Here is a 12,940-nt window from a genome sequence, read left to right on the forward strand (position 1 = left end):
AACCAGAAGAAGAACTTATCGACTCTGTTCAGTGACCAATCAATGGACGGGCGGAAGCTCGGCTCGTCACCTCTCTCTGGGTTTGTAAACATTATGTGACTGTCGCTGTTACACGTTCACTTCATTCCTCACAGCCGGAACAACCGGGTCGACCGCCGGCAGTGATCCCCGGGCAGCAGCTCCTCCACGGTTCACTTCCCGGTCTCTGCTGCGGGCGTGTGTGTGACTTGTGACCGGCGGAGAGTGCAGATATGTCGGATAACGGCGGCTCGGCTGTCGGCCTCCTGGCCTACGAGACGCTGGTTCACGCGGTGGCGGGAGCAATGGTGAGCGACGGATGTCAAGTGTCGTAAGGTCGCGTGAAGAGAACATGGAGATCCACTGAGTGTCTGTGTGCTTTGTCTTTCAGGGCAGCGTGACGGCGATGACCGTCTTCTTCCCCCTGGACACGGCCAAGAGCAGACTGCAGGGTGAGTGTCCTCGGCCTGGACCGAGGTTCTCTGACAGCAGCCGAACCTCTCCACAGGAGGTTAAAGGGATAGTTCACTGGAAAGTCAAAATGTCCTCATTATCTACTCACTGTACCGATGGAGGGGTGGGTGAAGTGTTTGAGGCCATAGAAGTCTTCTGGAGTGTCAGGGGTAAACAGTGTTGCAGACAAATCCAGTGGATTTGGATGGTGACCGATTATGCAAACGTAGAAACACATGACATGCCTCCATTATGCCCCTGTGGTGTCATCCAAGTGTCCGTTAATCCCGACATTCAAATCAAACTGCATCATTTACACCATCACTTCAGCCTTAATGTCGCAGGTCCAGGATATCAGAGGCGTCGAACATGTAAAGGAGCAGTTTACTCAGACTGTAGAAAAGCATATCCTCTGCTGCAGAACACCTCATACATCCCTTGAGGCCTAGTGGTGTTCCTCATGACCGGTGAGGTGATACTGGTGTAAGGGCCCTTTTAACTTTCACCTACTTCATACAACTTGTTTATCTTTGTTTTTCAGTGGACGAGAAGCGGAAGTCAAACTCCACCCCTATCATCCTGGCTGAGATTGCAAAGGAAGAAGGCCTGTAAGTAAAGTTTAGTGTATAAGTATAAATATAACAGAAACCATAAACCAATCGACTTGGTATGATTATAAAACGTATGATGTAAATGAGTAGGATCTAGAGCTACAACAGTCAAATTACCACATAGTTTATAATCTGCAAATCAATGAGCAGCGTTGTTTCATTGACCAACCATTTAGGTTTAGCTCTTTTGTGTATTTTCTGGTGCTGCTATAGACCAGGGGATGTGTACGTTGCAGCACTAGTCTCAACCCTCATGTTTTGACTGAATTCTCTTCACGTCTTCCAGTCAGTCTCTGTACAGAGGCTGGTTCCCAGTCATCTCCAGCCTCTGCTGCTCCAACTTTGTCTACTTCTACACCTTCAACACGCTGAAGAGAGTGATGGTCTCTGGATCAGGCAGGTCCAGACCCAGCAAAGATCTGCTCATGGGAATCGTAGCAGGTAATTCGTATATATAGTAAATCTCAATTTCATGAATGAAGCCATCAAACACTACGTATTAACAGTTCAGAGTTGTCTCTAGTGGTGGAAAACCAATGTTTGCTCTTGTTTTGCTTCTTTTGTCTAACAATCTGGTGTTCATGCAGGGGTGGTGAATGTGGTCCTGACCACTCCCATGTGGGTGGTCAACACTCGACTGAAGCTGCAAGGGGCAAAGTTCCGAAACGAGGACCTCCAGCAGACCCAGTACAAGGGAATACTTGGTGCGTGATGTTCATACATTCCGTATTATAGTTTCCCAGTTCAGACATGTTTTGTGTTGTTACTGTTCAGTCGTAAAATAACCTGCTGTGTTTCAGATGCTTTCTCGCAGATCATAGCCAAAGAGGGAGTGGGAACTCTGTGGAACGGCACTCTGGCCTCTCTCATCCTCGTCCTCAACCCAGCTGTGCAGTTCATGTTTTATGAGGCCTTGAAGAGGAAGGCAGGCAGGGGAGGGAGGAAGGTGAGAGGACACAAGAAGCAAGCCGTGTTTGTTTTTTATTTTTCCAGAGATATTATTTCATGCCTCATGGGCTGAGATCCTATTTGAGTAGAAAAACAAAACTTGTTACATGACAAGTTAAGACAGTTTTGTGTTATTGGTTTTTATAAAGTGTTGACTGAAAGAACGAGATTGCAAATACAAGCATCCAAATGAGATTTCTTCACTTGGTGGCCAGGCTCAGGACATCCGGAGGGAGCGCAGAGTAGAGCCCGCTTCCATTTGAGGTTTACTGGGCATGCCCAACAGGGAGGAGACCCCAGGGTAGACCTGGAACTCCTTGGAGGGACTAAATATCCCCTCTGACCTGGCAATGCCTCTGCATCCCTCAGGAGGAGTAGCCTGGCAAGAGAGAGCTTATGATTTTGGATAAGCGAAAGATTATGGATGGGTGCTTTTTTTTAATAAACTAATAAAGCTTCATGTTGCATTGTCATCTTTGTTGGGTAACTTGCGTCATCGTCGGGTGAAACAATTAGTAACTGAATTATATCTTTGTCTCTGACCACAGATATCTTCAGCAGAGATCTTTGTCATTGGGGCTATTGCCAAGGCCATTGCTACCACGGCAACGTATCCTCTTCAAACAGTTCAAGCCATCCTGAGGGTAAATACTATCTCATGTCAAACTTTGCACTTTTTACATCATCAAGAGACCACAAGGTGGATGATCTTCTTTTAATTATTGTCAACGAATCTCATAAAAAGACCAAATGCAAATAATCTCCTGTTTAGATTTGTTTGTTTGTGTAAAAGCTATAAAAAACCACTTTAATGAGCCACACCGTTGTAATGAGTGTCAGGTTTATATAAAGACTATAGTGTTAAACAAAGCTGATCGGGTTGCCAGGCAACTATTCCGACAACCAGCGGAGGCTAAAGTGATTTACTGATCTAGAACATACACTGTTTATAAAGATGGTCGACACTGTCCCACTAAACTCCCAGGATAATATCCCAGATAGGAACGCTTCCATCTCGCCTTCTGTATTCTTAGTGTATTTTAAAGCAGGCAGATGTGATATGGACACAAATGCTTTATTATCTCATGACTGCATCAGTTCTTTAACTCATATCTCAGTAAAATAAGATGACTTGGTGTGTGTTCTCTCAACAGTTCGGTCAGTACAAAGGCGACGGAAAGGGCGGTTTGACTGGAAGCCTCTCGAGCATTTGCTCCCTGTTCATGGACAGACTCAAGTGAGTGCTGCTGAATTAACCCACACACAAACAAAATATGATGGTTTCTTATTCAAACCTGTTTTCTTTATGACAGGAGGAACGGTGTTCTTGGTTTGTACAAAGGCCTGGAGGCCAAGCTGCTCCAGACGGTACTGACAGCTGCCCTCATGTTTGTAGTGTACGAGAAGATCACTGCAGCGACCTTCAGGGTCATGGGTCTGAACAAGAAGCTGAAGTAGTGAACAAACGCCCACTTCAGTGCAGCACGGCATTAATACAGTTGTAAGTGGGTTTGTTTGTGCCAGAAATTATAGTGGTCACATGAGACACAAGAGTTGAGATTTGGTTCCTTTGGGGCAACAGACTCTCACTTGCCCAAAAAAACCCAGAGAGGTTCCACTCATGTTTCTAACCTAGTTCCATCTGTGCAGACTGCCCCAGGATATCAGATCTGTTAAATCTAACAGAGATACATTTGGTTGACTCTGGTCTTAATAAAATGGAACCATCTAGAAACAACATTAATGTCGCCATGATTTAATTTAGCTCTGTGATGGAGTAACGACCTGTCCATGGTATTCCCCACCTCTCACCGCGACCCTTAAAGAAGTAGAGGTAGAGCTTAACGCCAATGATTTCATTTGCACATAAAGACCGAGATTCACTTGCCTTCAACGAAATTATATTTTACCATCAGATGAGATCTTGGAACTAGTTGGGGAAAATATTGCATTCTTTGGAAAGGGAAGGTTTAACATTTTGGGAGAGTTCCATGAGAACTGTCTCTCTCTCATATCTACACATTAAATATATATTCTCCCACCACATCTGGATTACCAAACGGGCAAATGCTCATAAATCGCAAGCAAGGTTGAATTATTTTAAAACACATTGTAAGAATCGAAAAACTCCACCGACTGAGCTGAGAAACTGTCTGTGACACAACTCTGGAGAGTGAATAAGCATTAACAGCAATTTGCCCCAAAATGTCAAACTTTTTCTAGGTTGTGTCTGAAATGATGAGACCAATAACTTACCTCCTCGTGTGTTGCCTTGATTTAGACCACTGGATAATTCCTCATACACTCCGTCAAATGTTTAACTGTGAAATTAACTGCGTTTGACGTTTTGCAAGATGAGAACCTCGTGAAGCGCACAAGATGCACGAGATCTCGTTATTACTCACAAATGAGCAGTAACAACAAAACTGGTGAAAGATTGAAAGAATTGATATTTTAGTTTTGTGTGTAAAGTCTGCACCTATTACTCCAGACTAGAAAGCTTTTAGTTTTCATAATTATAATACATTAATATGAATATTAATGTATTTCATATTACTTGGAATGAGTCCATAAAGTAAACTGTAAAGGTTACAGATTTGATAATACCACAGTAAGTGCCTGTTAATTGTATGATAAAAAACTGTACTATGAGTACTGTGATGACTGTTGATGTTTTACATTAACCGTGATGCACTGTGTTATCAATCTATGGTTTTTATGATTGGTCCTCTATGTAGAGAACACACTGGCAGTGATTTACAGTATCAGTTCAGTCTGTGCTCTTTCTGTGAGTTAGTGAACGGATGTTTCTGCAGCCATGGTTCTTTCTTCCTTTTTTTTTTTTCCATTACAAGAGTTACTGTTCTCAACACTGCTGTATGACATCATATTCAGGAGATTTACAGTCTTACATCTGTTGTGCCAGTGGTGAAACCCAGGTGCCAATTTACATACTACAGATGATTCATTTACTGGATCTGATGGGTTGGTTAGTTGTGAAGATTTTTTGTTTTTATGCGTCTACTGTCTGGAAATTCATCAAAGGACATCCACCACAAGATGAACGCATTTCTAATTCACAATATCAGTAGAGCACATACCTCCTCCACGGCCCCACACTCCCCTCATGAAACCACAATTGATTCTGCACCAAATTGCAAACGCTCATAAAGATCAGAGAAATCAAAGGAAATTAAAAAAAATATGTTTAACTGGTGCAAACAGATTAAGCCATGTGTGATTATGGGAGAATGAAATTAGCTTTATTTAATAGAAGATACATTTGTCACTGTTAGTTAGACAACAGAGAAGGCAGTGATGCATTTGAACATGTTTTGTTTGAACAGTTTACATAAAAATATTTGTAACTGCTGATGCAATTCTTACTTGAATTCAGTTTCATTTATTTTCAACACATTTTTTAAAAATGTTTTCTAATTTTGTTTAATTCAACATAACAATTGACTGTTTTGGGATTTTATATTATTGTTATAACCAGGGAATAATAAAGTTTGTGAAACTGTTGACACCACACTGTGTTGTTTTTTTTACATGAAAAACCACAGCTCTCTTCCAAATGATGAACGAATACCATGGCAGGAAATACTTGGCGTGAACTCGAAGAAAACGCATTTTCTCTCCAGTCACCAAGCATACAGTTTTCATCACGCAGGCCGAGCTCAGCTTAACCCAGGCCGTGTTCTCCAATTTCTGCTTCCTGTTTGCACTGACACACGAACATACCCAGTGTGTGTGAATGATCATATGCTAAGTATCCCTCAGAATGATCATGATCTCTATGCAAGCTGCACAAGTTAAATTGTCCATGCATAAAATGACAAAGTATTTTGGTTAAAAAAAATCCCTCCATTGGAGGCCACAATATATCAAGAATTCTGTTTGACCAGATATTATAAATCAGGACTGATGATGTGAGTCTCGACTGCTGGTCATCTCCTCGATATACCAGCGGGGCAGGAATGAATACGGGGAGTCCCTGTGGATGGAGTAGGTCACATCTCTGTGGGGCTCCCAGGAGAACAGGTACACCACACTGGGAGGGAAACAATTATTCAGTATTAGAGAACTAAAAAAATGGAAAAGGTACAATGTTGTCTGTATCACTGGAACTCACCTTGGGTTGTCTTCAGTAGCCACATGCTTCACGAAAGACAAGAAATCACAGCAGAAGTTCATACAGACTGTCGGCTTCCAGCAGTTATATTCATTCTGTTCAGAGAGAAAACACAAGACAGTATAAATAAATTGTGGGATGATACATTTTCTTTTGGGAATTTCATTGCTTAATAGACAAGACTTCCAGTTTACAGCCATGCAAGTGGTTTTCTTTAGAGACTAATGTATCTTACTTAGAGGTTTTTTGTGCTAATATTTGCTGACGATGATAGGAATGCTATTTGTTTGATTTCTGAAGGTCTTTAAAGAAAATGATGACGTCAGGGAAACACACAAGTAAGAAGAAATCATCCTCTGCAAGAAATTTATAATTTCATGGCAATCTTTCTGATATTTGTAGACATTTGACTAAAAACTGGCATTAACATCCCCAGTCCCACAACTCAAGCATGACTACAGTAAAATCCAACTCATGTCTCCACACTTAGTTTAGGTTTTCAAACTGCTACACAGTACCTTGATGAGATGTGATATCTTGGAGATGTGAAAAGTCTCCACAGAAACAACCACTCCTTCATGATCCCGCAAACCTGCTATAACGCGAGGGACCCCAGGGAGGAACGACTGCGCCCACCACTTCAGCAGTTTGAACCTAACGTACACAAACAGTGATGAATGATATTTTAAAATATATTTATTTATATTTAAAACTGTAATTACAGCCCTGTGGTTGTGCATCTGCCAACCAGTGCAGTTTCAGTCGACATAGATATTTTTTCCAAATTCATGAGGTCACTGTGACCTTTGACTTTTGAGTCCAGGTGAAGGTTTGTACCAAGAAGTTGCTTCAAGACCTTCTTGAAATATCATGATCACGAGAATAGGACAGACAGACAACCCAAAAAAACAAAATGCCTCCGGCTATCAGCTGTCAATGGTACAGAGGCATAAAAATTGTGTTATGTTGCCTTTTCCTACATCATTGTTCACCTGTGGAAGTTGCTGCGTTGTTTGGGGGTGCAGATCTCTGCAGAGGTCTTGAGCTCGACGTAGCAGGCAGGAGGAGCTGGAGCATTGGGATCTTTATCCCGACAGTCCACCTCACCGGAGAACAGAAGTCTGTGATCCGCGAGCCGAGTCTGCACCACAGTGCAAAAGGCCTCATTCGTGTTGACCACACCACTCGGGTCAGGTAAACTGTGAAGCTTATCTACAGGGGTGCATAAGAGTGAAGTGTTATCATTCACTTTATGTGCATTGGGTTTTTGTGTCACATGTATTATACTTGACATATATGGAAGCCCATTTCTGCCAAGAAGTAAAAGCCATGAGATACTAGTATCTCATGATTTAGAAACACAATAGTAATACATGAGTACTTCTATTTTTGTCTTTAAGAGCGTTTCAATTGTTTTTCCTTTCTTGGATGAAATGGGCTTCATAGAAAGGCTATTTATTTTTATTGTTAAATGTTTAAATCGTATTTACCTGCACATGTGTATTGCTCAAACTTGTACCCCCAGTACATCATCTCTTCGTGCCTCTCAGTCCGGTTCTCTCTGTCCCTCCGAGCAGCCTCTGTTTCCACTTCACTGATGTAAACGGTTCCTTTAAACATGGTGACTGCCAGCAGCCAGCCCTCCCGTGTCTCATAGGGAGTGGTCAGCAGCTTGGTCAGATGACCCCGCCATGTCACAATGTCGGCATCTAAAGCACTGGGAAGAGCATGTGATCAAAGAACATGTGCCCAACAGGTAAACACAGTTGTCTTGAGACTATAGATTGCAAGTTAGTATCTGACTGTCCGTGCACTAACCGTGATGAGGCCGTGGTCGCACTTGGGATGCACTTTGTTTTATTGGCTATGATCCAGCGCAGGATGTGGTCCAGCTTCTCCTTCACGCTGTCGTCCCTTTTTATAAAGCGGTCCTTGTATCCATCCCTCAGGTCAAAATTGGGACTTCTCTCAGGTCCCTCATAGTATCTCATCTGCCTGTCGTCGTTGAAGAATCTGCGCTCAGCATCGAGGGAAAAACATCCTACTTCGACCGGCTGTTTGTAAACTGGAAAGTCTCTTTCATAAAGCTCCCTTCTGGTGCTCAAACTCTGGGAGCCGAGCGGGTGTTGCTCTGGAGCTGATCCAGACTGACGCTGCTGCTGCTGGCTTGGTTTTAAGTGTTTATTCTCATGGTGATTTCTCCAACCGTCGCCTCTTTCTCTTTTGTACGCTGACCGCTGGCTGGAGTTGGGATTGTGGGATCGATGGTGGTCCATCGCTACCTAATGGGGAGAAAAGAAATGACTGTCATGTCATTTAGATGGTCTTGATATTCTCTCTTATTACTCTCATGCAGGAAAACCACAAAGTGATCTGCCTCATCATCACGTGTGTCATCAAAGCTGACATTGTTTGAAATATGCTGAAACGATATCTTCACACACAAGACTCTTTATCCATCACCTGACATCATTTCTCCCATGTTCCTTTTTCTCCTCATCTCAGGTAAAAGTATATTCACTTTCTAGTTCACCATTTGTTACCATGTCCTATCTTCTTCTTCTTCTCTGGCCTCATCGTGTACATAAAACATGCTCATAGTGTATTCTGTATTCAACACTTTGTTAAACTCACTTTTGCTGCTGTGACTCTGACATGTTCCTGCACAGGTTGATCTTATTTACTCTAAAATAACATGTTGATCCACGTAAACATCTGCCTGACTTGTGTTTCTGTGGATACGTGCACATTCCTGAAGTAAAAATGGAGGTGTTTGTATTGTTAGCAGTTAGCAGTGTGTGTCTGCGTTGTGTAAACACATACACACACAGCGCATTGTTTTCTCATGAATCTTCACGAAGCCAAAGAAAACCCACCTTGGTTAGCAAACACGGCAGCTAAGCTAACCTTATCTTCATCTCAAGTCCGCCACGATGATAAACCGAATTTAAATCGCATTTAAAAAAACGACCAGGATGTTTTTCCAGCAACTCTTCTGATAAACATTAAAAAAACGTGTGATAAGGAGACAGAAATAAATAACGAACGAGCTAATTTCGTTTCGCTTGCTGCAGAGCTAACTAGCATCGTAGGCTAACAACAAACTACCGTGTGCGGTTTCTCCTCCAGTGCGCCAGATGGCAGCAGTGACACCTCCTCCACGCAACAGAGCGACGACGAAGAAGAAGACCCGTTGAGTAGTTTCTGGTGTTGGAGCTGTGATCAGTGCAGAAGAAGAAGAACGGGACACCATGTGAACGGGAACGTCACCGATCTTGACAGCTGCCAGGTACGTGCTTCAACTAGTTTGAATTTGCGTGTGTCTGCGCGCGCGTGTGTGTCAGTGAACGGGCGAGGTTGTGTTGCTTAGCAGCTAGCCGCATTAGCTTGGCTAATAATAAAGCGACCCAACCGGTGGGTCCTGTATCCGGATCCACCTGTGTTTCACCAGCGCCTGGGTTCAGTCTCAGAGCTGTAATTTGGGCTTTAAACGTAAAATGGTGACTATGTAACTGATGAGTTCGGACACGAGTCTTCGTAAAGTCGCAAAGTGGCTTCGTCGTTTGTCCCGTTATTATTTTACAGCAGGAAATAGAGGTGTCACGTGTTCTTGTAAGAATATGTTCTGATTACACACAGTTACAGGGATAGTTCACCCAAAAAATGAAAATTCACTCATTATCTACTCCACAACACACTCGAGGAGTTTCAGGGGTAAACAGCGGTTCGACTTCAGGTCATGGCCTCTCCACCATTATTTCTCCTCCAGGTATGAACAGGAAACGGGCTTTGATTTCAGACACTTTCAAAGTGAAGAAAAGAAGACATGGCACAGAGAAGTTCGGAATCATCCGCGAGGGAGACGGTAGGTGTGGCCGCAAGGATGTACACAGAACATCTCTCTCCTTTTGGGATTATTGTCCATTCACTGACCATCCATGTATATCTTCGCCTCAAAGGGCCGAACGACATCAGATCCACGCTGCAGTACCTCATGACACTGTTTCCCAGAAAGCTCTTCAATGACACCCTACCTCAAATTGTGCTGAAGCATCAACTCTACAGTATACACCATGACAAGACTTCAGTGGACAAGGAGGTGGTAAGTTCATGTCAATGTTTATTAGAGATGTTCCAGTATCATTTCTCCCTCCCTGATGCTGCTTCAGACACCTCGACTTCATCTGATACCAGTGCGTAAAAAACAAATCTTAAAAAAAAAACATATTTTAACAGTTTTATGGCACCTACTCCATATGTCAGTGATGATGGTGGATCCTTGTTCTTTGGCCTGTTGCTAGTTTTGTAAGTGACACTAGAGCCATCCCTCAAAACTGAAGTCTTGCATACAGCACACGTCATCGTGGTCACTCTAAATAACGCTACACTACCAGAAATCACTTCTTCTTAACCCCTCTAAAAACAGTACCGGTGGCAGAACTGCTGTTTTGAAGTAGTGAAGACGAAGTGATTTCTCTGGGGGAGAAATTGCAGTTTTAGCCGGATGAAACAAATATTCTTGGTATTGGAATCTATGCATTAAACACAAACCTGGCTTTTTTGCCAGAATCTGAGGCATTTCTGTTGTTGGTATCAGGACATTTCTAATGTTGACTTATCAAAATGTGAAAGTAGACACCACTTCCACCCTTGTGTTTACAGAATAAACTGCGGGAACAAGCAGAACTGCTGATGTTCCAGCTCGGGTTTGATACGGAAGCTTTCGGGCTGATTTTCGCCTCAGACTACAAGGCCAAAGTGCTGGCAGCCGAGGAGGGAAGGGTGACACGAGCGACGGTGGAGAAGTTCCTGGAGAAACTGTTAACCTCCTCTTGCACAGATCTGAGCTTCAGCAAAGACAAAATGATCAGAGAGTTCCTCTTCACAGACTCTGAGATAACGTATGAAAGATCCTCATCTCTTTACTTTTTGTGTACTTGTCGAATAAATATATGTTTCTACAAAAAGAACTCATCTTTTTGAGGACTTTCACCACCACATTTTAAACTGAACATTTGGAAAATGGAGAAAAGGTTATGAAGATGTTTACAACTTTGGACATTGTGCAGACAAGAAAACACTTACAATGGATGCAGACAGTTACATTTGATCTGTACAAAAGAGCAAATGTGCCAAGATGTACTTTTTTATTTTAGTCTTAACAGTTTGAAAATTCTTTACATCTGAATCCTCTTTTCAAATATCAGCACATGCTTTGTTTTCTCGACACCTAGGCAGCTGGTGAAGTCAGGGGTCCTGACTGTGAGGGACGCAGGCAGCTGGTGGCTGTCCATTCCCAACTCAGGCAAATTCACCAAGTACTTTATACAAGGTGGGTGTCAGGGAACGGCGTCACATAACCGTTATAAACATGAATTCATACCTCTGTCAGTTACACTTTTTAAAGGGCAGCAGACATAAAAAGAGAACCTTAACATGTCATGTACTTGTTTTTTGACAGTGCCTTGTGAATTGGAGAATTAGTTTGTTTCTAACCCCCCCCCCCTCCTGCTAGGTCGCAAAGCTGTACTCGCTATGGTGAAGAAGTCTAAATATAGTGAAGTGTTGCAGGCAGAGCTAGAGGAGCGACGAACAACCTCTCAAGTGAAATTTCACATGAAATACCACATCCACGACATTGTTGGTGCAGATCTGGTGGAGAGGTAATATTTCTTCGCTTACTTGGATGCTAAGAACAGGTTCTTCATGCAGCTGCTCTCTGATTTATGATCCTCTCAGTCAGTTCAGTAATTGATCTTGTTTTCTGTTACAAGATCGGACACACTCAAACCATTACTCAGAAAATCATACACATAAGTTACTATTGCTTAAAACTCAAGTCAAAACATCTGTTGTTTCCGTCAGTGTTTTTTAACGTCTAACCTGTACTCTGCTCTTTAAGAATCCAACATTTACCTTCATTTTCTCTGTTTTCTTTCTAGAATATCGACAACTTCAGGGGCATTGTTGCGATTTGTTGATTCCTGAGGCTTTGCATCGAGACAGAATCAGCAGGTGACTGAAGACGTGACACTTCCCAAGATGAACTAATCTTGTGAAACGTGTTTGTATGAAGACTCAGAGTTAAAACGATTTCTTGTGTAGATTCTGTGCCAAATGTTGTATAAAAAACCTTGTGGGTTTATGAATTGTCAATTATGTTGACATGACCATGTCAGGATTTCATTCATCCTGTAATAAAGAAAGATAAAAAATGTTTCTGTCCCTCAAGTATAAGAGTTATGACTTGTGCACACCATGAAACCACTTTGATACAACAGTCGTCTGTGTGGAGTTTGAACTTTGGCTGAGCCGTTGCTCTCTGTAATCTGTTGTCAGGTTTAACAGGCATGAAGAAGCCTGAGCCTCTCATCTGCTTAATTCTGTTATTTGGGTCTTTATTCCTTGACAGGTTCAGTTTCAATCATGAAAAATCATCTTCAAATCTTTAATAGAATGGTTCCACTGAATTAAAAAAAAAGGATTTTACAGCTGTGCAGTAACTTAAATGTTAAATGTGTTCTATCAGTTGCTACATCCACTGAACTGTAGGTCAGGAATAATTGAAGAGAAGGGGCTGATTCATTTAATTTTGAAACTATGAAAAGGCAGAAAACCATGGTAACACATTCTGGAACTGAAAAAGGAAAGAGCCACATTCACTTTTTATAACAATGTCTGAAGAACTCACTGTATTTTAGGTCTCAGCAGTACTTTGTTTGGCTGCCACAAAGTTATTTCCACTATCAATTAATCTGTTGATTCTTAAACTGTC

The 12,940-nt window shown here is 42.2% G+C and overlaps 3 protein-coding genes across 6 annotated transcripts; 2 read left to right on the forward strand and 1 right to left on the reverse strand.

Annotated features, from left to right (window-relative positions):
• The first annotated feature begins 4 nt into the window (after nt 1–4).
• slc25a17l (solute carrier family 25 member 17-like) lies at nt 5–5,562 on the forward strand. Its single transcript, XM_020101805.2, has 9 exons — nt 5–326; nt 410–470; nt 1,013–1,079; nt 1,369–1,523; nt 1,670–1,786; nt 1,883–2,028; nt 2,579–2,674; nt 3,185–3,267; nt 3,344–5,562. Exons 1-9 carry the CDS (start codon nt 252–254, stop codon nt 3,486–3,488), a joined length of 945 nt encoding a protein of 314 aa, XP_019957364.2. The 5' UTR covers nt 5–251; the 3' UTR covers nt 3,489–5,562.
• On the reverse strand, nt 5,272–9,383 carry dxo (decapping exoribonuclease). 3 transcript variants are annotated; one of them, XM_020101803.2, is made up of 7 exons: nt 9,274–9,383; nt 7,984–8,447; nt 7,656–7,882; nt 7,158–7,377; nt 6,684–6,819; nt 6,166–6,260; nt 5,272–6,084 (listed from the first exon to the last, which is right to left on the reverse strand). In XM_020101803.2, exons 2-7 carry the CDS (start codon nt 8,439–8,441, stop codon nt 5,949–5,951), a joined length of 1,272 nt encoding a protein of 423 aa, XP_019957362.2. In that variant the 5' UTR covers nt 8,442–8,447; nt 9,274–9,383; the 3' UTR covers nt 5,272–5,948. The 3 variants fall into 3 exon arrangements, with proteins under 3 accessions (XP_019957362.2, XP_019957361.2, XP_019957363.2); XM_020101802.2 differs by having other exon boundaries at nt 9,042–9,337; XM_020101804.2 differs by lacking the exon at nt 9,274–9,383 and adding an exon at nt 8,800–8,925.
• Nucleotides 9,311–12,382, forward strand: LOC109638709 (inactive serine/threonine-protein kinase 19). Of its 2 annotated transcripts, none has more exons than XM_020101807.2 (7): nt 9,311–9,454; nt 9,935–10,030; nt 10,125–10,267; nt 10,828–11,066; nt 11,400–11,497; nt 11,681–11,828; nt 12,108–12,382. In XM_020101807.2, the coding sequence occupies exons 2-7, from the start codon at nt 9,937–9,939 to the stop codon at nt 12,151–12,153; spliced, it is 768 nt and encodes a 255-aa protein (XP_019957366.1). In that variant the 5' UTR covers nt 9,311–9,454; nt 9,935–9,936; the 3' UTR covers nt 12,154–12,382. The 2 variants fall into 2 exon arrangements, with proteins under 2 accessions (XP_019957366.1, XP_019957365.2); XM_020101806.2 differs by lacking the exon at nt 9,311–9,454 and adding an exon at nt 9,470–9,777.
• The last annotated feature ends 558 nt before the right edge of the window (nt 12,383–12,940 follow it).

The sequence above is a fragment of the Paralichthys olivaceus genome, chromosome 5 (genome assembly GCF_024713975.1).
Source record: "Paralichthys olivaceus isolate ysfri-2021 chromosome 5, ASM2471397v2, whole genome shotgun sequence".
NCBI classification, from domain to species: domain Eukaryota; kingdom Metazoa; phylum Chordata; class Actinopteri; order Pleuronectiformes; family Paralichthyidae; genus Paralichthys; species Paralichthys olivaceus.